Below are 20,247 nucleotides of genomic sequence, written 5' to 3' on the forward strand. Positions count from 1 at the left end.
CCCAGGGCTTGGGGACACTCTGGGACTCCAGGACACCCCAGTGCTCCAGGACACCCCAGGGCTTGGGGACACTCTGGGACTCCAGGACACCCCAGGCTCCAGGACACCCCAGGGCTTGGGGACACCCCAGGGCTCCAGGACGCCCCAGGGCTTGGGGACACTCTGGAACTCCAGGACACCCCAGGACTCCAGGACACCCCAGGGCTTGGGGACACCCCAGAGCTCCAGGACACCCCAGGCTCCATGGCTCTCCTCCTGGCCTCAGAGGTTTCCCACGTGCTGGGCAGCGTGGCCACCACGGAGAAGGTCGAGCTGGCACAGATGGGTTTGTATCTGCTCTACCCCTGGGGACAGAAGCAGCTCCTCTCCCTGAGCAGAGGTTTGTGTTAGGAGTGCTTCTCATGGCTGAACTAAATCAGAAAGTGCTGTTGGAATTCAGGTCTGTATTGCTTTGAAGGGTTGTTTTGGGAGGAAAAGAAAGTAGACTGGTCTTTCATTATTAAATCCCATTAAACTTAAGGATGTCTGTTGGGATGATTTTAGACTGTCAAGTTTATATAACTCTGGAAACAGAAGAGAGCTTAGTTTCCAGGGGTTTTTAATTTTAAATTGAAGCTTCAAATGTCATAGAATCATGGAAGGGTTTGGGTTGGAAGGAACCTTAAAGAACACCCAGTTCCAACCCCCTGCCATGGGCAGGGACACCTTCCTTATACATTGCATAACCGTAATATTTTATTTAAACTTTCAGATTAATGTTCTTTGATCTTGTAACATAAACTACATTGTGTTCTAGTTTAACTTCATTCATTTTCAGACTTTGAGCAAAATTGCACAGCTAGTCCTTGTGTTAGAGTATCTTTTAATGGGAATCATGTCTTGCTTCCTCAAATTTTAATCTATTGTCTGCATTGAGGAGCTGCTCCTTTTACTCTGTACTCCTGGTTTATCTATGGGACTGGATGTTTTTCTGGAACCAGCTTCCCAATTCCTTGGTGAAATCCTTCCTGAACTGCTCTTCTGGAGCTTTGTTGTGCCCTGTGCTGCTCGATACCTTCCCCGATTCAGATGCTAATGTGCGGTGTCTGCCAGGGGACCGGCATTAGCATACTGAGAATAGATTTGAAAAAGACCTTTTTTATTTGCATGCTTATATTTTATAAATAGCCTGAAGGGGAGGATGGGGTGTTTTGTAAATGGTTTGCAGAGCTGAAATCCAGTCTGTCCGTGATTGCTGTGGCATTTCCATTACCCCAGTCCCTTCTAACGTGGTGCCTTTGTTATTAACACCTACACAGCAGGAATGATGCCACGAACTCTCTTACACTTTTACTATTTTTTAAATGTTTGAATTCTCATGGTATTTCCTTGGAATTGGGAAAGTGCAGGCAGCAAAGATGGTGCTCCCAAAGATGGGGCACTGGAGCTGCTGCAGGTGGGGTTTGGGAGGTGGAGGCTGAGATATTGGGCTGGGTTTCACTTTGTGAAAGAGTGTTTTAAAATCTATTCCCTACAACTGAAGTGTGCCTGAAGCACGAATGTGACTGCACCTACAGCGATTCCAAACGTGATGTAGAAATGTTTAGGCAATTGAAATGGTGCAGAAGGAACTGAATTGCCTTTCATGGTTTTTATTTCCCCCACAATTTTGTTGGCTGCAGTTACCTGACCCATTCTCTGTTTTTCTTGTATTGAATAAATGCAGGCTTCTGCCTTTTGCTGGCTATCCTCAACAGCATCTTGGTGAAACCAGGCTGGGATTTTTTCAATGACAGCTGAGCTGGTGCTAATAGAGAGACTTATTTGAGAATTAGTTCTTTTTGTAAGACTTTCACCAGTCACTGCTAGCCTTAGGTGCAAAGAAGCAGATTTTCTGTGCTGAGTAGCTTGTTGCTAAACCTCTTACTGAGCTAAAGCCCTGCTGGAAGTGATCTCTATTAGTGAAATCAAAAGGTGCTTGTGGTGTGTGTGGAGCAGGGCTGTTTGTGTGTCCACACTCACAGGGAGAACCTCATTTCTGTGCTGGGACAGCTTGTGTTTGTCGTGGTAGGAATCCAAGGCAAGCCTGGTCTAAACTCAGTTCCACAGGGAAAGGCTGGGTCTGCCAAGGAAAGGCATTCCTGTGTGGATGTGCATAGGGAGTTTTAGAGACTATTTTTGATTCAGTTCATCTTTCTTCTCTCAGGTTCTGAGTTTTCCATCCCTATACTGTAAATGTTTGCCTTCCTGGTGCTTTGTGCATCTTCAGGTAGATCCATGTTAATGCTGCCCCAGCCAACATGTGGATATGATATATTGGATATATTCTGGCTCGATTTATGTCACATTAGTGGTTTATCTTAAAGCCCTTCCAAACTCACCATCATTCAGTGTGTGCTGATCCAGGGGCTGCCGTTATTAATGGACAAAACAAAGGACACATTTATTGCCCTCAGGTGATGCTTTCAGAAGAGTTTGGTTCTGTTCAGCTCAACCTCAGTTCCCTCTTCCTCCAAGAAGGAGAATTCAGGGAAAAGCCTCCTTCTGATGGGGTTTATTCTATGTGGGGTTTGCCTGGCCAGCTCCTGGTGAGTGAGGCAGCCAGGGGAGGTTATTCCAGTGCCAGGGGCTGCTCATCCCTGCTCTGCCCAATGTTTAGATGCTGCTCTGACTGCCTGTGTGTCAGAGCTGTTGGGAGCTGGGAGAACAAATAAATAAATCCAGCTCTGGCAGTGGGAGCATGGGTTAGTCTTTGCTGTGACACTGAGGAGCACTGGAGAGAGAAGTGCTGGAGAGAGGAAGGGTGATAAGAAATAAAGACAGACCCAGAGAGTTTATCTGGGAGCCAGCCAGAGTGTAAACAAATCACCCAGGGAGATGAATTTGGAGTGATACCAAGTGAGGAGAGGCTGTGAATGGATAAAACCAGAAGGTAATTTAAGAACATGATATATACTGAGATCAAGAGGAAATGTTATCTTGATCCTTGTCTTTGGAAGGCTGCAGGGGGGAGGATGTGAGATGAAATGGAAGAAATGGGTTTATTTTAGCCAAAACACAGAGGAGGAAAAAAACCCTTATCATCCGGATGGGATGGGTGGATAAAAGGAAATCATCCCAGTGTGTGTGTTCAAAGGTTGGTGGCAGCCTGGAGAGGGTGTGAATGTGTCTGTGTCGTTCTGTGAGCAGCTCTGCCAGTGCCACAGCATGAGGGACAAACTCCAGGGCTGCTGAGCCCAAAGGACTGCAGGGTTTGAATGAGGATCTCACCAGTCCAAATACACAGAGCGCTGGGGTTTAAAATTACAGCACTGTGTGGTAATAGAGAAAAATGTAAATAAGATGAGCATGAAACAACTATATAATGTTTTCCTTCAACACAAATTTTCTTTGCCCTTGTGGTGAGGGTGTTCAGACTGATGAGCTGTTCCATTTTCCCGTGTGGAGAAGGTGGCAGTGAAGGAGGAGCAGTCTCCCAGCACTGCCCACTGAGGCTCAGGGCAGAGCTGCTGTGTGCCTGCCAGGTGCTCGGGAGCCCATTAGTCATGTCATTAGTGGCTGAGGTGGCCTTCAGCCGAATTTATTCTGCTCTGCCTCACAGTTGAAAGATGCATGAGTGTGATGCAGTCTGGGACGCAGATGGTGAAGCTGAAGAGTGGGAGCAAGGGGCTGGTCCGGCTGTTCTACCTGGACGAGCACAGGACCTGCATCCGCTGGAGGCCCTCCCGGAAGAGCGAGAAGGCAAAAAGTAAACTGCTCATGTTTCTGCTGGTAATGGGGCAGTTCACATTGGAATGTGAATTACAGAGCTGGGGGGCTCATGGGCTGGTGGGACACACTGGGTGTCTGTCTCCCCTGCTGTAACCTCAGCCCTGTGATGCTCTGGGGAGCCGCTGGGACAGGCAGGGCAAGGAAACCTTCAGCCCAACAGGGATTTGGGATGTGAGGGTGTTTAATGCCCCTGGCCTGACTAACTCAGAGCTGTGGGAAGCAGGAAGAGGCTGGCTGGCTGTCCCAGCTGTCCCTTGGTTTCCCCTTGCCCCAGTTGTCATCGACTCCATCTACAAAGTCAGCGAGGGCCGGCAGTCGGAGATCTTCCAGCGCCACGCCGAGGGCAGCTTCGAGCCCAGCTGCTGCTTCACCATTTACCATGGCAGCCACCTGGAGAGCCTGGACCTGATCACCTCCAACCCCGAGGAGGCTCGCACCTGGGTCACGGGGCTCAAGTACCTGCTGGCCGGGATCAGCGACGAGGACTCGCTGGCCAAGCGGCAGAGAACGCACGAGCAGTATCCTTTGGGCAGCCAGGCTCCCTCCTGCCTCTCACTCCTGCCTTGGTGTGCACTCACTGCAGCACAGGCTGTCCTTTCTCCTCCTACTGAGTGACCAAAACCTTCCCCTGGCTGCAGAGGAAACCTGAGCAGTGGGTTTGACATGGGCACTTAATGTGTGCATAAACCATGGGCTGTGCCTGGGGAATGGATCAAACTGCAGGGCACTCAGGGGGCAGGCTTGCATTTTGGAAATGAATTCCTTTGTGAAGGGGCAGACCAGTGATTTCTAGTTATCTCAATAGCTCAGTAACTCCTGGCCATCTCTGTGCTCTTGTGTAAGTCGGATGTCTGTGTCCTTCCCAGCCTCCATTGTTTGTCAGGAGCACAAATCCTTAAAGCTCCTTCTATTTTTGTTGTAGCCCAGTAGCCAAAGTGAACCTCATGTCCTCTGAATATTTTCTTAATGTGCCTTTTTTTCCCAACAGTGATGACTAAAATGTTATACACAAAGAGCACTCTTCCCCCAAAAACCAAACCCCAAGGCCCTCTTAATTAAAGTTGTAACCTGTCTGTTCTTCTGCCTCACGGAAATCTGCAGTGGTACTCCTGGAGCATATTCATATTCCAGGTATTTTTAATTTATATCTCCCGTGTTTGATTCTGATCCACAGCAGGCACAGGTCCACTGGGGCTGTGTTGCATGCTCTGTTGCACCTGTCCTCAGCTTGCCATTATTTAACCATGACTTTTGTGAGCTGCTCCTGGCTGCTGTATCTTCTCTCCTGGTGAAACATCACTGCAAGTCCTGTTTGTTTTATCCATTGTGGCAGCTGGAGCCTGCACACAGAACGGCCCTGTCCCACCCCCAGCTACTGCAAGAACTTAGCAGGAGGTGCTGAGGGATGTCTGTGCAAGGAGGGGGAAAGGTGCTGGTTGGGAAGTTCAGGTAGAATGAAGGGATGGGTGGAGGAAGATCCCAGAGTAAGCCCAGCAATATTTGAGAACTTTGGAGCACATTCTCAGAGGGGAACAGCATCACAAATGGGAGTGCAGAGGGCTGGGGCTGTGAACTGAGCTGTGAACAGTTGCCATAAACCAGCTGTGCTTTGAAGCATTTGGCTGAGCTGTGGCCAGGGCAGAAGGGATCCTTTCCTGAGCTGCCCTGCCTCCCCTGTGGTGAGGAGATGCCTGTGGCTGTCCTTGACACGCTGGCAGCTGGGTGAAGCAAACCTTCCAGGAGGCTGACAAGAACGGGGACGGGCTGCTGAACATCGAGGAGATCCAGCAGCTGCTGCACAAGCTGAACGTCAGCCTGCCCCGCAGGAAGGTCCGCCAGATGTTCCAGGTGTGTGCCGGGGGAGCGGGGCCAGATCCACATCTCCAGATCCAGAGCAGGGTCTGCAACTGGGGAATAAAACCCAGCACCTCCCAGGCCCTTTCAAAGTCTTGCCTTTTGTAGCCAAAGAGGTGTCAGAGCATTGTTTGAATGAGTGAGGCACACAGAGAAGTCACCAGTGCTCCTCTTCTGCTGCACTGCTGGTTTCAGTTCTATGAACTGAATTGTGAACTGAACTGAATTGTGAACTGAACTGAATTGTGAACTGAATTGTTCAATGCTGCCATTGATGGACAATGAAGTTACTCTGTTACTATGAAATATTTTTTTCATTTCCTTCATGGAAAATTATTTAATAGAAACTGGCTTTATGCAAGTTAGGTTTTCTTTAACAACTTCCTCAATATTTAGACATTCAGATTTGATTGATTTAGCATCAATTTTTTACTTCTGAAAACAGCTCCCATTTTTCTACCAGTCCTTGTGTTTACTCTAGGAAAGGAAAGATAAGCCAAGGACATAATGGAGAGCAAAAAAGTCATCTTTACTTTTCTAAACCAGTACCAGCTCAAAGCTGGTTTGCTGTAAAACATGGGGAAGTTGAAGAATCTTCTATGGTCAAAACTGCTTTGCTTGTCTGGCATAAAATCCCCATTAGAGATACATCTTTGGAGTCTGGAGTTACTCCCAAAGACCTGGAAACTGCAGGGGTGGTGTGGCAGAGATGAATTTGGGTTGTACTTGTTCCCACAGATTATAAATATCATTTAAGGTATGCAATAGATATAAAATGATTAAAAGTCCCATGCAACACCATTTAGCCGAGAATTCTTTTCCTCTCAGCTGCCTTGCTGTGATAGGAGATTACAGTTGTTTTTTGCATGGAGACCCACACAGTGCCTGCCAGCGTTCTCCAGAATATATTCTTTGTTTTGAAAATCCAAAGCAATCCTCTTAGGCAGATGTTCACAGGAAAAAGCTTGTATTAGTGTGTGCTAAGTACTGCTTTCTTCTCCTCCTACCTCTGAGGAGAAACAGCAAATCAAGACTGGAGGTGCTGGGTGGATGATTTGGTGAGCAGTCTCAGTGCTGCTGCAGAGTTGTCCCCTCTGCAGAGTGCTCAGATTGAAAAATGTGCATTTAAGAGTCTGCTATTGTCCTGAATGTTTTAAGATACCAGACTGTTGTTGGGGAAGCCTTGGGTGATGCTGTTTTGTCTCTTGCTGTGTTTTGATCCAGGATAACTGCAGGGCATACAGGAGGGCAAGAGATCAGAATGAAGCCAGGGTGAGCCTCTTTCTGGAGTAATAAATTTGTAATTAAAGGAGGAAATTAGAGATTCATAGAGAATCGGTGGCTTTAGTTTAGTAACTGTTTCCACCAAAACCCCAGAGATGGTGATATAATTTTGCAGTTATTTTAGCCTGTTAGGATCTGTGTCTGAACAGTCCTGCAGATTACAATTTACTGTTTCTGTTGGTGTACACGAGTCCTGCTCTGTTTTATTCCCTGATTTCTCCTTTGCTGAGCCTTTTAACATGAGTGCTGTTACCCCCTAGGAGGCAGACACAGATGAGAACCAGGGAACCCTGAACTTTGAAGAATTCTCAGTGTTTTACAAGATGATGTCCTTGCGCCGAGATCTCTACCTGCTGCTGCTGAGCTACAGTGACAAGAAGGATCATCTCACTGTGGAGGAGCTGGCTCAGTTCCTCAGGGTGGAACAGAAGGTATGGCAATGTCTGCATCCATGGCTGGGGCCATGAACTTGCATTCAGGTGTAAGGAAAGGATCTTACAGAAAATATCAGCTTGGGACAGAGGGCAAAGCACAGATGTGACAGATACTGGTTTTTGAAATGATTCTAGAAAGAGTTTGAGCTGCTTTGGATGGTTTTTGAAGTGGTTTCTGAAGGATAGTGGCCCCTTCCCATGCCCAGCTTTGGGAGATTCCCCTGAATGTTCCCAGTGCCAGCAGCACCCTTGGGCAGGGCAGCACTGCCCCAAAAGCTGGTCCTGCTCCCAGCTCCCCAGTGCCCTCACCCAAACAGCATTTTGCTTTTGCTGTTGTCTGGATGCTTGGAAATCTGTGGACAGTCTGTTCTGCTCCATCTGCTACTCGTTTGGCAAGATGTGAAATATTCTGCAGCCTGAGGACAGAACAAAAGAGGGTTGGGGTTTTTGTTAGCTTGTTAAATTGGCTTCTTTTTTAGGAGAGCTCCCTGTTTAGGAGAACACCCCATATTATTTTTAGTGGAGTGCTTTAAAGTGTAACAAAAAAATGAGTGGCTGAAGTCATAATTCTCAAGCTACAATTAACAAAAGCACAAATTAATGGGTCTTTCCCCAGCAGATGCAGCTTTGGACTAGATTAGACATTTCCATTCCTAGAGCACATGAACCCCACACTGGGCCAGCAAGGAGCCATGGGGGATGATAGAAAAGTTAATTTGAGCCAGCTTGTACCAGAGCAGGGTCTGCAATCAAACCCCAATCTGAGCAAGGATAATCACTTGTTTTTTCCTACTGAATTGTTCTTTTTTCTATTTATCCTGTGTAATTCTGCAGCATCTTAGGCTGGTGGCTTAGCAGGGACAGTACAAACAGTGACCAGGATGATGGCACAAGTAAATTCCAGAGGTCTGAGTGCCAGCACTGTCCTGCTGTGATGCTGGGAGTGGAGAAATGAAATCCTCCCAGTCCTCCTTATCCTCCTGGCTCTCTGCAACTCAAGGCAGTGAGGAAAGATGAGATGAGTGATGGGAGCTACTTTCCTTCAGTTCTGAGGGAAATATAAGTGTCTGCTTCTAAGTGCCCCACAAATCAGTTAGAACCTCAGCTGTGGGCTAGCTGAAGCTGTTGACAAAATTCCTATTTGTTTCAGAAAAGCTGCTGTTTTTCATTTCAGAATTTAATTATTTCTCTCCTAGCCTGTGTGTTATAGTGAACTCCCTTGGAAGTAATGAAATCATAGAAGTGGAAAACGCATGAAAATGAAATCCAAGCCTGCCAAATCTTTTTGCATGTCTAAGAAGATTATATTAAAGAATATAATGTCATAGTTCTCATTTCAGCAGTATTGGCCAGTACAGCTATTAAAGCTGCTAAACAGTTAACTTTGAGACTAAAATGACATAGGTTTTAATTGATGGCTACCTCTCACTCCTGTCTGTCTCCTCCAAGTTAGATTTCCACATGCTGGTGACATTTAAACTAAGTGTACCTCCACTCTTGTTTCTGTGCAGATGAACAATGTGACACCAGAATATTGCCTGGACATCATACAGAAGTTTGAAGTGTCAGAAGAAAACAAGAAGCAAAATGTCCTTGGGATTGAAGGTAAAAGTTTTGATTTCAGAGTGAATTTTGTCTTGCTGTGCTGCAGTGCAGTGGAAGGTCTGTGGTGGTGCTTTGGTGAGGATTTTGCTGCAGGGGATCAGCAGTGGGGAGTGTGGGTGTGTTTGTGAGATGTGAGCAGGTGTGCTCACCCATCCCAGCCACCCTCAGCAGTGGGGAGGGAAGCCTGAGGCTGTGGGCACTGTGGGCATTCATTGCTCACTCTGTGCTGTAAGACAAACACAAACTGTCCTGCACCATGCACTTTATCTAGAGCTGCTCCCAGTGAGGCAATGAAAGCCAAGTGTTCATTCTGCCTTGGCTCTGGAGATCTGGGATCCTGCACAGTCCATTCATTTATGCCTCTGTGAAATAAAGGATGGATATTGCATTTTCATTGGGTTTAATACCCAATTCCCATTGTTAGTGAAAGCAGTTGTAAATGGTGTGTTTATTCAGAATCCAGCTTGGTATCAAACCAGCCTCAGAGCTGGGATGGAATAGATGAAATGCCATGGTGTGCTCTCTGCCCAGGAGGAACCTTCCTTGGAGCAGCAAATGTTCCTTTGGGGAGGAGGGAGCAGGAATCTTCCTGCACGTGGTACTGAAACCCTCCTGAAGGGATTGGCCTCCCTCAGCAAGCTCTGATGTGACCCAGGGCGCTGCACTCAGACTGAAATTAGGAGAGTAAAACAAACCAGCTGTGACACTTCAGCAATATTTCTGCAAGCACTTCTGCTCCTCTTAACCTGCTGTGCAGCTGCTGTCAGGCCTGCACTGTCCTTTGCAAATATTTTATGTTTCATGCTCAGAGGAGGTATTTTTAAAACTTGCTCTGTTCAGTGCTGCTCTCATTTAGAGGGTTATAAATCAAGCACCATCTTCTTGAATAAACTTGCAGAAAAAAGAAAATGGTGAAGATGGCTGGGTCAGTGACTTGGCTGCTGATCCATGGCTCTGCTTTGGGTGGCTGCTGCCTTGTGTGCCCCATCCATGCTCAGGGCACTGCCATCCACTTTTAAATTTTAAACCTGCCTTGATTTTACTCCTAATCCCATCTCACAACAAAAATTAAATATATTTAAATTAACAAAAGTAAACTTTTACACTAATTAATGTTTCTGTTTCAAACTAAAACCAAAACATCATTTAATAAATTCAAACAATTAATAAAAGTTGTGAGATAGGATCAATTAAAAGGAGTAAAAACAAGGCATGTATTAAATCATAAAATAAAAATAAAATAATAATGAAAAATTTATATTATAATAATAGTGAAATATCTAAAAAATAGTAATTAGTGTAATAGTAAATTAGTGTTTAATATAGTAAAATAATAATTTAAAAATGTGTATTTATGGAGGCGAAAAATAAATTGTACTAGTTTTACATTAATTAACATTTTAAAAAATAACAACCACAGAAGTTTTCTCCTTAAGGAGTGCCAGCAAGGAACTCTGTTAAAAAAGGTTCTGGTTCTGTGTGGGCTGTGCTGTCCCTGGATCCCTCCCCAGTGGCAGTGTCAGCTTTGGGAGGATCTGGGGATCTCTGGTGGCCGTGGCTGAGTGTCCCCTGTCCCCAGGCTTCACCAGCTTCATGCGCAGCCCGGCGTGCGAGGTGTCCAACCCCCTGCACGGGCAGGTGCACCAGGACATGCAGCAGCCCCTGTGCCACTACTTCATCGCCTCGAGCCACAACACCTACCTGAGCGGGGACCAGCTGCTCTCGCAGTCGCGCGCCGAGATGTACGCACGGGTGCTGCAGGCCGGCTGCCGCTGCGTCGAAGGTGGGCTGCAGGGGGGATGCATGGGAATGCATGGGGGCTGCAGGGGGGATGCATGGGGGCTACATGGGGAATGCACTGGGAATGCATGGGGGCTGCAGGGGGAATGCATGGGGGCTACATGGGAATGCACTGGGGCTGCACAGGGAATGCACTGGGAATGCATGGGGAATGCACTGGGGGGCTGCATGGGGCTACACTGGGGATCCATCGGGAGCTGCATGAGGGGGCTGCACTGGGAATGCACTGGGGCTGTATGGAGACTGCACTGGGGCTGTATGGGGCTGCACTGCAAATGCACTGTGACTGCACTGGGCTGCATGGAGCTGCACTGGGAATGCACTGGGGGGCTGCACTGTGGCTGGCTGCATGGGCCTGCATGCGGTTGCACTGGGAATGCACTGGACTGCACTGGGGCTGTATAGGGCTGTATGGGGTTGCACTGGGAATGCACTGGAACTCATGGGGTGGGCTGCACTGGGGCTGCATTGGGGCTGGTTGCACTGGGGCTGTATAGGGCTGTATGGGGTTGCACTGGGAATGCACTGGGACTCACAGGGCTGGCTGCACTGGTGTAGGCTGCTATCAGGGTCCATGGAGGTTTGATGCTCCAGCCTTCCCAGACAGAGAGTCCCACCAGGGCCAGCCTTCTGAGGGGGTCTCTGGCAGGTCCTGGCCGCTGGGTAAACCTCAGCAAGCTGTGGCTGCCAGTGATCAGCTCTGATCAGTGATTTCAGCCCAGTGGTCTCAGCTCTGCTTGTGAGGCCATCCCAGGCTGACTCAGGGACAGAGAGACAGAAGGAATGTTTGGCAATTCCACAGAGATTCCTTCATTGCCCAGCAGCTCTGTGAAGGGATGACAGCTCCCTGTGAACTGGGGGAAAAGCTGGGGTTTTATGGGGAAAAGCAAGGGTGGGACCAAGAGGCAAAGACCAGTGGGTTACAAAGGATTATCCTGGGTACTGGGGCAGGGTGGGATCACTGAAGCTTTGGGAATTGCTCACCATGATAAGGGAGGATGTGCCCCTCTCTAGGAGGGCTGAGATAACCTAATCACAGCCCAGTCAAGGGCCAGCCCTCCAGGGCAGGGCCATGGGCAAAGCCATGGCAGGGCCACACTCCAGCAGGATGCTGGGCTGGCTCAGCCCCTGGAGCACTTTGTGACCACTCCAAAGTGGATTTTTCTCTTGGGAATGATCACCTCGAGGCACCAGAGAAGCACAGAAGGGCTGGGGTTAGAAGGGGTTCTAAAGATCATCCAGTTCCAACTCCACATGGGGGAATGTGAAGATCACACTGGATTCTTCTTTAAGCTCTGCATGAGTCAAATAATAACAAATTATTAGTGTTTTTATATTAGTATTAATATTTTTCTTTTCGTTAGACTCAATTCTTTATGACTAACATTACAAAAGGTCATCTGAAAATAAAATATTGTTAATCTCTATTTAAAAATTAATTAAAGAGAATGAACCTGAGAAGACTGGGTGATTGCCTCTGCAGAACAGCTCCCAAGAGCAGCAGTGTTATTTTGCTTGACCTCAAAGCTATTGCAGCTACTTCAGAGCCCAGGGAATAGCTCTGCAGCTTTCTTCTTGGGAAGTCTAAGTGCCTGTAGAGGCAGCAGCAGTGACAAGTTTGGTACAAATTCAGGGTGCAGGTATTCATTAGGAAAAGCATTCTTATGCTGGTCCATTCTACCTGCACTGGATTTGATGCTGCTCTTCATACAGTCAGTTATAAAGCTGCAAGTTAAATTAGGAGAGGGAAAAGAGAAATTCTTTTTAAATAGTTTGTCCTCAGAAGCAAAAACTGCTTTTCCAAGGTAGCTGTGAACACGATTTGAGCTATTATACCTTTGTAGTTTTATATATGAGGAAAAAACCTCAAATTAATACAAGGGAAAAAGCAGTTGTAGGATGCAGAATTCTCATCTGACCTAGGAAAGGACTGTGCTGTTAGTCTGAGCTCAGCTGGGAGGAGATGGAATGAGGGGTGGGGTGAGCCTGCATGGCTGGGCAGGGGAGCTCTGCTGGCAGCAGGAGCACAGGAATGGGTGAGATTGATTGGGGACATCTGTTAACGTGGGGCTTTTCTGTCTCCCCAGTGGATTGCTGGGATGGCCCAGATGGGGAGCCAGTGGTGCACCATGGCTACACCCTGACCTCCAAAATCCTGTTCCGGGACGTGGCAGAGACCATCAATAAATACGCCTTCATCAAAAACGAGTAAGTGAGCCGGGTTTGAACACTCTGCTTTCTGTAGGGAACCCCTCATGAGAACAGCATCCAGCCCAGGAAGTGCAAATACTCCTTAAACACATCAGGGGTGATTGTTTCCCTGTTTATTGCCCAGGTTGTGTTCACTGTTCAGCAGCAGGAGCTCTGCCCAAGTTGAACCTTTTGTGCTCTTAAGCTCAGGAAGGCTTTGGGCAGCCTGACACTGCTGGTTATCTTCAATAGAATTCCCACTCACATCCACAGGGAAATTCTCCTGGAAAATCAATATTGTGATGTTCTCTACCTACTGAAAATACTTTATTTCAGCAGAAGAATTGAAAAGCTGTCATGGGTAGTGTGAGGAAATGCTGAGGTGTGGGGCAGTGTTCTGAATCTGTTTTATTTGCCATGGTGCTTCACAACAGTTTATTATGAAAATTGTGGACTTTGCCATGCATATATTTACAAACAGTAGTCTCAAATCATGAGTGAGTGTAGAGAATTTTGAGTAGTTTAAAGACAATAAAAGGAAAATACTTCCTTTTCTTTATTTAAAAAGAGAAAAAAACCAAAGCACCCAAGAGTAGATGTGTGGGGAAAAAAACAACCAAGCCCAAAAGTTTGGTGTTATTGATGAGAAATTTCAAGGTGGTACTTTCAAAACCAAAGAAGGTGGTTTTCAAGAGTTTAGAAAACAGTGGGGCAAATCTGTGGAAGAGCTCAGCTGTTCCATTGATGGGTGAGATGGTAAAAGTGCAGCTGTGACAGTGTCTGGGCTTTGTTTCCAGGTTTCCAGTGATACTGTCCATTGAAAACCACTGCAGTATTCAACAGCAGAAGAAGATTGCCCAGTACCTGAAGGAAATATTTGGTGACAAACTGGACTTGTCATCTGTGAACACTGGAGATCCCAGAGAGCTTCCCAGCCCTCAGGATCTAAAAGGGAAAATCCTAGTGAAGGTAACTTGCTGCTGGGCATGTTCAGATTCAACAAAAGTCAGCTTGTGGTATTTACTGTAGATTTTCTTTGGAGGACCAGTTCATGTCCCTTGAGCAGTTAAACATTATCTGACAGCCCTTCCTTGGACAAAGTACTTTGGAGTGACAGAGAAGTGAAGATTTGCTGCCTTTCCCCTGACCCAGCTTGTGGGATGGAGCTGTGTTCATGGTTCAGCTGCTGTGTCTGTGGGAGAAGAGCAGCTCAGGAGGAGCTGGAGCAGGCCCTGGAGTTGGTGCTGTGTGCAGAATTAATGGTGTGAGCCTCTCACTCCCAACAGAACTGCTCTGAGAGGAATTCCAGAGGCAGGATGGATAGAACAGGCAAGGAGCACCAGGCAGACCCTTGGGAGGAGGATTAATGCAGTTCTGCCCCATTAGATTGTCTGATTTACCAGGACACAGGGGGGCAGTTCTGCTGCAGGGTTCACAGTGTGTCTGATGTTGGTTTGAACATGCTGCAGTGCACAGTGCAGAGCTGACCCTAAATCAGGAGCCCTTTGATGCTCAGCCAGGATTTTGCATTTCACTGCATCAGTTTTCTGGTGGCTGCTGGTTGGTGAGCTGTGCAAACACGTGGGGCTGGAGTTTGAGGGACCCAGAGGAAATGGTGTGGAGCATCACTCCTGGGAGCAATCCCATGGCCCTGCACTACAGGAGCAGAGGCTGGGTGCTCTGGGTTCTCACCTGGCTGCTGAGCTGCCTTCCCAGCACATCTGAGGCTGTAATTTCAGTGTGATCCTCCAGCTCTGACTGCTGGAGCCCTGTGGGTGCAGGCTGCTGTGGAGCTGAGCTGTTTGCAGAATGAGAATTTCTATCTGAAGCATCACAGGATCCCTGCACAAAGCCCTGTCTCCCATCCCCTGCTCTATTTAGGCAGCTCTGTTGGAAAAGATAAAATCAGATTTAGATTTGTTGAGAAGTAAGCCAGCCTCTCATCTTTTTGCTATTGTTTTTTGCTCTTTTTATACATTTTTCCTTTGAAAGGCAGTATTGATTCACTAGCCAAACAATTTCAAATAATGGCATCATTTTCATCCTGTAAGTGTATATAAAGGGATTCTAATAACACTCAGGGATTTAAGTCATTGGAAAGGCACCAGCATGAAGTGAATCTGACCCACTCATTATTAAATTCAAAATACAGCCCAAAAATCAATCCTCTGCATTTCTGCAGAAATGTGAGTGCCATTCCTGTCTCCCACTGATGAAGCAGGTAGGCTGAGAACATTTCTGTGCACAGAAGTGATACCACAGAATTTTAGGAGGTGATTTACTTAGGAACAGATGGTAAAGCAAGCAGAGCAGACTGGGTGCACTAACACTGACCACGTTTATTGGGGGTGTTTTTCCTCATTTTAGGGTAAGAAGTTGCCCTACAGCCTTGGAGCAGATGCTGAGGAGGGAGAAGTTTCAGAAGAGGACAGTGCTGATGAAATTGAGGATGACTGCAAGTTAAAGCCCTGCTTTGTATGTGCACACAGTCAGTTCCCAGAGTGTGACAGCTCTGCATTTCTTACATGCACACTCCATGTCCTACTTACAGCTCTTAGCAGAGTGTTTCATTCCTAAGTTTTTAATTCCTGTGTCAGGTTCATGCTGTTTGTAGGGTTCATTTTTATTTTAAGTTCCTTATGTAAGAGACTGGTTTGAGTCTGTGTAGTCTGGATGACTGTTAACAGGAATTGCTTCCTCTTTAACTGTTTGGAGCAGGAATGTAATGCTTGGGGTGTCTGTAAGTGCATGAGCTGGGAATTCATGCTCTTCTGAAAGGGAAGGTGGGGTTGTGACAGCAGAGAGAGCCCGTGGGGCTCCTGGGGATCTGTGAGCTGAGCTGGGGCACTGAGGGGACAAGGACAAGGGAAATAAATGGCAGTGAAAGCCACAGGCACAAAGGCAGGATTATGCAAGGAGCCTTTTCCTGCAGAGGGGAGGCAGTGGGAGCCCTGTGTGACCCTCAGAGTGAGGGGGAAGGACAGGAGCACCTGAGCTGGGTGTCCTGGTGTCTTCCAGAGCAACGGAGCCACTCAGCACCAGGTGGAATCTTTCATCCGAACCAAACTGGAATCGCTGCTGAAAGAATCCCAGATCAGGGACAAGGAGGATCCTGACAGCTTCACTGTGAGGGCCCTGCTGAAGGCAACCCACCAGAGTTTCAGTGTGAACCTGAGGCAGGTACGTGGGCTCTCCCCACAGGGGAGGGGACACAGGGCAGTGTCACACCCTGATCCAGGTGGGACAGCCCAGAGCTGAGGAATGGATGCAAACTCCAGGGACATTAAATACAGAGTGGATTTTCTGTGGAGATGTGCCTGCTCTGGAGTCACAGAGCTCTTTTCTGGGAGTTACTGTGTCATTGATGGACCAGAAAGGGAGCAGTTGGGATATTTTCCTATTTTTTTTACTGGTCATTTATTTGTCTTCATTACTGATCTGCCTTTGATTTTTCCCAAATAATTGCTATTAAAAGGAGTAAAAATCTGCTAAAAATTCTTTCTACATGTTACAGAGAGCCTGTTCCAGCCTGGGCTCTGAGCAAATCTCTGAACACAGGTTATTGATTTTGCTGGGCCCCCAGTGCCCTCATCATCTGAAAGCCCAGAGTGACTCCAGCTCAGCACAGGGAATAGCTGGAGTTCACTGAAACACTCACCCAGCTGAAATGCTGGGGGAATATTCTTCAGTTTTGTTTTGCTCTTCAGAAGATGAAGGGCTGTGTGTTCCTGACAGAGGGAGCGAGATGCTGCCAGGAGTTATCCAGCTGATGTCTGGGGGCATGCCTGGCAATGTGGAACTCAGCCTGCAGGCTGCCTATGAAAAGTCCACATTTATCTGCTAGGAGATTCTTTTTCCTCTCTCCTCTCCCTTTGTGACTGCTTTCAAGAACACTCAGATGTCTTGGTTTGTTGTTTCCTGCCTGGTTTTGCTAGACTGCTTTTTCTGCATGGTTTGTTGTTGTCTGAGTGCTAATGTTAATATTTTTCTTTACAGTTAGAGGATTCTAAACTATGAAGTGTACAAAGAAATTAGGAAAGTCCTGTTATGAGATTCTGGATTTCAATTTGCTCACAAATCATCCTTAACTCACTTTGTCTCATTTGCAATAATTTTACTTTCCTAACAGTGAACCAGGGTGGCATACAAGACTTGTAGGAGGTTGAAATGCTGCCTTTTGGAGACTGTAGCAGACTCTTTAAAGACATTTCTGAAGGGATTTAGTTACACTTTTTACTGCACTTTTTCTGCACAGAACCTGGACACAAAAGAAGGTGGAAAAAAGTCTCACGGTCGATCATTAATGGGCAACTTTGGCAAACACAAGGTGAGTGAAATAAATGAGAGCTGGGGTTGCTGTTCTAGGACTGGCAGCATTGAGAGACCCTGGCAGTGTTTTACTGTCCAGACAGGTGTGGTGGGCATGGGGGCAGCTGGGTGGTTACACTTGGTGTCTTAATTCTGTTCAGAAGGCAAAATGAACAAAACCTTCTCACCTGGCTAAAAGATCATCTTTACTCATCCTGGGGAATTGCTGATGTTCTGTTTGATGATCAAACTTGTAGCAGTGGCACAGACAAATGTCTGGGCACGTCTTGTTTGCCAGAGAGCTGCCAATGCCTGGTTCAGTGCTGGCCCAGTTGTGCTGTGTCCCACCCTGGGACTGTCCCTGCTCCCAGGGGCTGCCCCTGGGCTCCTGCTCTCTGCAGATGTGCTCTTCCTCATCTCCTGCTTTTCATGTCCTGGCTGTGTTTGTGCAGCTGCTGGGTTGGATTCTCTGCTCTGCTGCTCCTCAGTGGAGTCTCCCCTGTCCCAGGCAGGAGCTGAGAGCTCTCATTTCACAGCTGGGCACAGAGCAGCCCCCACAGGGACAGTGCCCTCGTTCCCTCCCGTTCCCATATCCTGACAAACGTGCTCCTGTCATCTGCCTGCCCTGTTCCCACACTCCCAGGTGCCCTGAGCCTTGGATTTACACTTGCAGCTGCCAGCTCCCTTCCTGCTGAGGCACTGAGAGCTGCCCTGGGTGGCTGGCAGAGAGGCAGGACCACAGCCCCATCCCTGTGCCCCATCCCTGTGCCCCATCCCTGTGCCCCATCCCTGTGCCCCATCCCTGTGCCCCATCCCTGTGCCCCATCCCTGTGCCCCAGCCTGACCCTGCTGTTCCTGCTCTGTGCTCTCATGGTCAGGACTGTACCCAGCTTTGGGACTGATCATCCCAGCAGTTGTTTATGATTAAGAGGCATTTCAAAGAACTTAATCAGCCACCAGTCCATCTGCCCTGAAGCCAGCTAGGAGCCATCAGAAATTCCCTAAGCAGACGGAACCAGACTCATATTTACATTCAGCTCCAGGCTTACATCACTTTAGAGTGCTGGTGTTTCCTTCAGCACCTTTAGCTCAGTGCACATTCCCCCCTCAGGGTGTGTGAGGAGCTCCTGTGGTCCCTGGGAGTGGGCAGTGCCCTGTGCTTGCTGCTGGCCACACAAATCCTGGGCATGTCACAGGCAAACGTCAGCCACTGCAATCTGCTGGCTGTGCTGAGGGCTGGGAAGTCTGTCAATAATTTAATTACTTCAGCTAGTTATCCTAATGGGTGCAGCAGCTTGGAAAGCCCATTCATTTCATCTCTGCTGAAAAAAAAAAGAGTATATATAGATTTTTTTTTTTACAGTGATTGTATTGTAGACTGAGGCAACAGAGATATCCAGTAACTGCCCCTGTGCCTCTCCAGCTGAAGGGAAGTCTGGTTGCTATTGATATTTTTGTGGATACAGAATAATCCACCAACAATACTGACACATGCCATGTTCAGCCAGCTCTTGTGCCAAATGAATAAACTCTTTAAGAACTGCCAGGGGAGGTACAAGGACACTAAAGCTGGCAGTTCCTGAAAGTTAACTGCATGGAACATGTTCAGAGCAGACCTTCAGCCTCCAAAGTGAACCATGCAAGTGATTTCCAATACAGTCAACTCCATGTCAGCACCAAACACAGCAAAATAAATGATATCCAGTAAGGTGTGTGACAATAGTGAGCTGGATGCAAAGGGACAAGGAGCTCTCAGTTACATTAATCACCTCTTGATGAGAAGGGAATTAAATAACTCTCACCTGAAGCTGTGTTTAGCATTACAAAAGATGTAGCATTGTAATTGGAAACTCTTAAATCATAGGTGCTATGAAAAAAGGAGAATTTGAGGTTTCAATCTTTTTTATCATAGCTATTTTCTCCATAGTGAAATAATTTAGAATCACTCCAAATGGAGCAGGAAGTTGATGTTTGAACCTTTTGCCCAGACTCTGTTCACACCTCCACTAATGAATATGTTTAATTTTCTAACTGGGGGGAAGCACAGGTGGGCAGAAGCAATGCTCTGTGTATTTAGACCCTGCTGTGTGTTGCTGTTTGTTAAATCTGACACAATCCATGGGGATTTCAGCAGGAGCAGTGCCCTGGAGCCAGGGGAGCAGTGCTGGGGGGAGCAGGGCAGGTGCAGAGCACAGCAATAATGCCCTGAGGCCTGACCAGCACCCAGAAATAACCAACACCCTGAGGCGGGCTGGGCTGGCAGCACCCAGAAATAACCAACACCCTGAGGCTGGCTGGGCTGGCAGCACACAGAAACAACCAACACCCTGAGGGTGGCTGGGCTGGCAGCACACAGAGCTGCCCATGGCCACAGCTCAGTCCCTGCCATGGGCTGCACTGTGCTCTGTGCTGCTTTCCCTCCCCACAGCAGGGAAACTCAGCCCCAGAGCTCCCTTCTGTCCCTGGAGCTGCAAACCCAGCAGCAAGCCCAGTTCTGGGGTGCCCAGAGCCCCACCTGACTGACCCTGCTTGGCTCTTTCCCACAGAAAGCTGCCAAGGCAGCAGCCAAAGCCCCCAGTGCCTCTGATGACGAGGAGAGCCAGCAGCACCCTCCTGGCAAGGAGCTGGGGCAGCCCCACAGGTGAGCTGGAACCCCCAGGTAAGGCAGGGCTGCTCAGTGCCACAGCTGTGAGGCTGTGCCCAGAGCAGGGGACGTGTCTGTGTGTCACATCTGTCACTCCTGACAGCTGTGCCTGTGCTGTGAGCTCCCTGTTTTGGCTGTGTCACTGTCACAGGCTGAACTGCAGAGAGGTGTGACAGCTCCAGTGCTCGTGGGAAGATGCCAGGGCCTGTTTCACCTGCTGCAAACAGTGCTCAGAGCACACTGTGCAGGTTAAAGGGGCACCACAGCCAGGCAACCTTATTGTATCTGAGAACAGAGAGAAAAAGCAATCAAAAAAGTGCCACTGAGAATGTGTCTGCTCTCACTGAAATGCTCCTTGGTTTTGTCTAGAACAGCCAT

The 20,247-nt window shown here is 47.8% G+C and overlaps 1 protein-coding gene across 1 annotated transcript in view; it reads left to right on the forward strand.

The window, feature by feature from the left end:
• PLCH1 (phospholipase C eta 1) overlaps positions 1-20,247 on the forward strand; it is a 56,325-nt gene that overhangs the window by 25,802 nt on the left and 10,276 nt on the right. The window contains exons 3-14 of the mRNA XM_033068936.2: positions 3,581-3,727; positions 4,025-4,268; positions 5,469-5,598; positions 7,149-7,319; positions 8,834-8,927; positions 10,507-10,710; positions 12,815-12,935; positions 13,715-13,886; positions 15,285-15,392; positions 15,936-16,097; positions 17,173-17,244; positions 19,772-19,866. Of these exons, the coding sequence (XP_032924827.1) occupies positions 3,581-3,727; positions 4,025-4,268; positions 5,469-5,598; positions 7,149-7,319; positions 8,834-8,927; positions 10,507-10,710; positions 12,815-12,935; positions 13,715-13,886; positions 15,285-15,392; positions 15,936-16,097; positions 17,173-17,244; positions 19,772-19,866 (1,720 nt within the window). The remainder of the gene's footprint in view (positions 1-3,580; positions 3,728-4,024; positions 4,269-5,468; positions 5,599-7,148; positions 7,320-8,833; positions 8,928-10,506; positions 10,711-12,814; positions 12,936-13,714; positions 13,887-15,284; positions 15,393-15,935; positions 16,098-17,172; positions 17,245-19,771; positions 19,867-20,247) is intronic.

This window comes from Catharus ustulatus, chromosome 10, assembly GCF_009819885.2.
Source record: "Catharus ustulatus isolate bCatUst1 chromosome 10, bCatUst1.pri.v2, whole genome shotgun sequence".
Taxonomy (NCBI): Eukaryota; Metazoa; Chordata; class Aves; order Passeriformes; family Turdidae; genus Catharus; species Catharus ustulatus.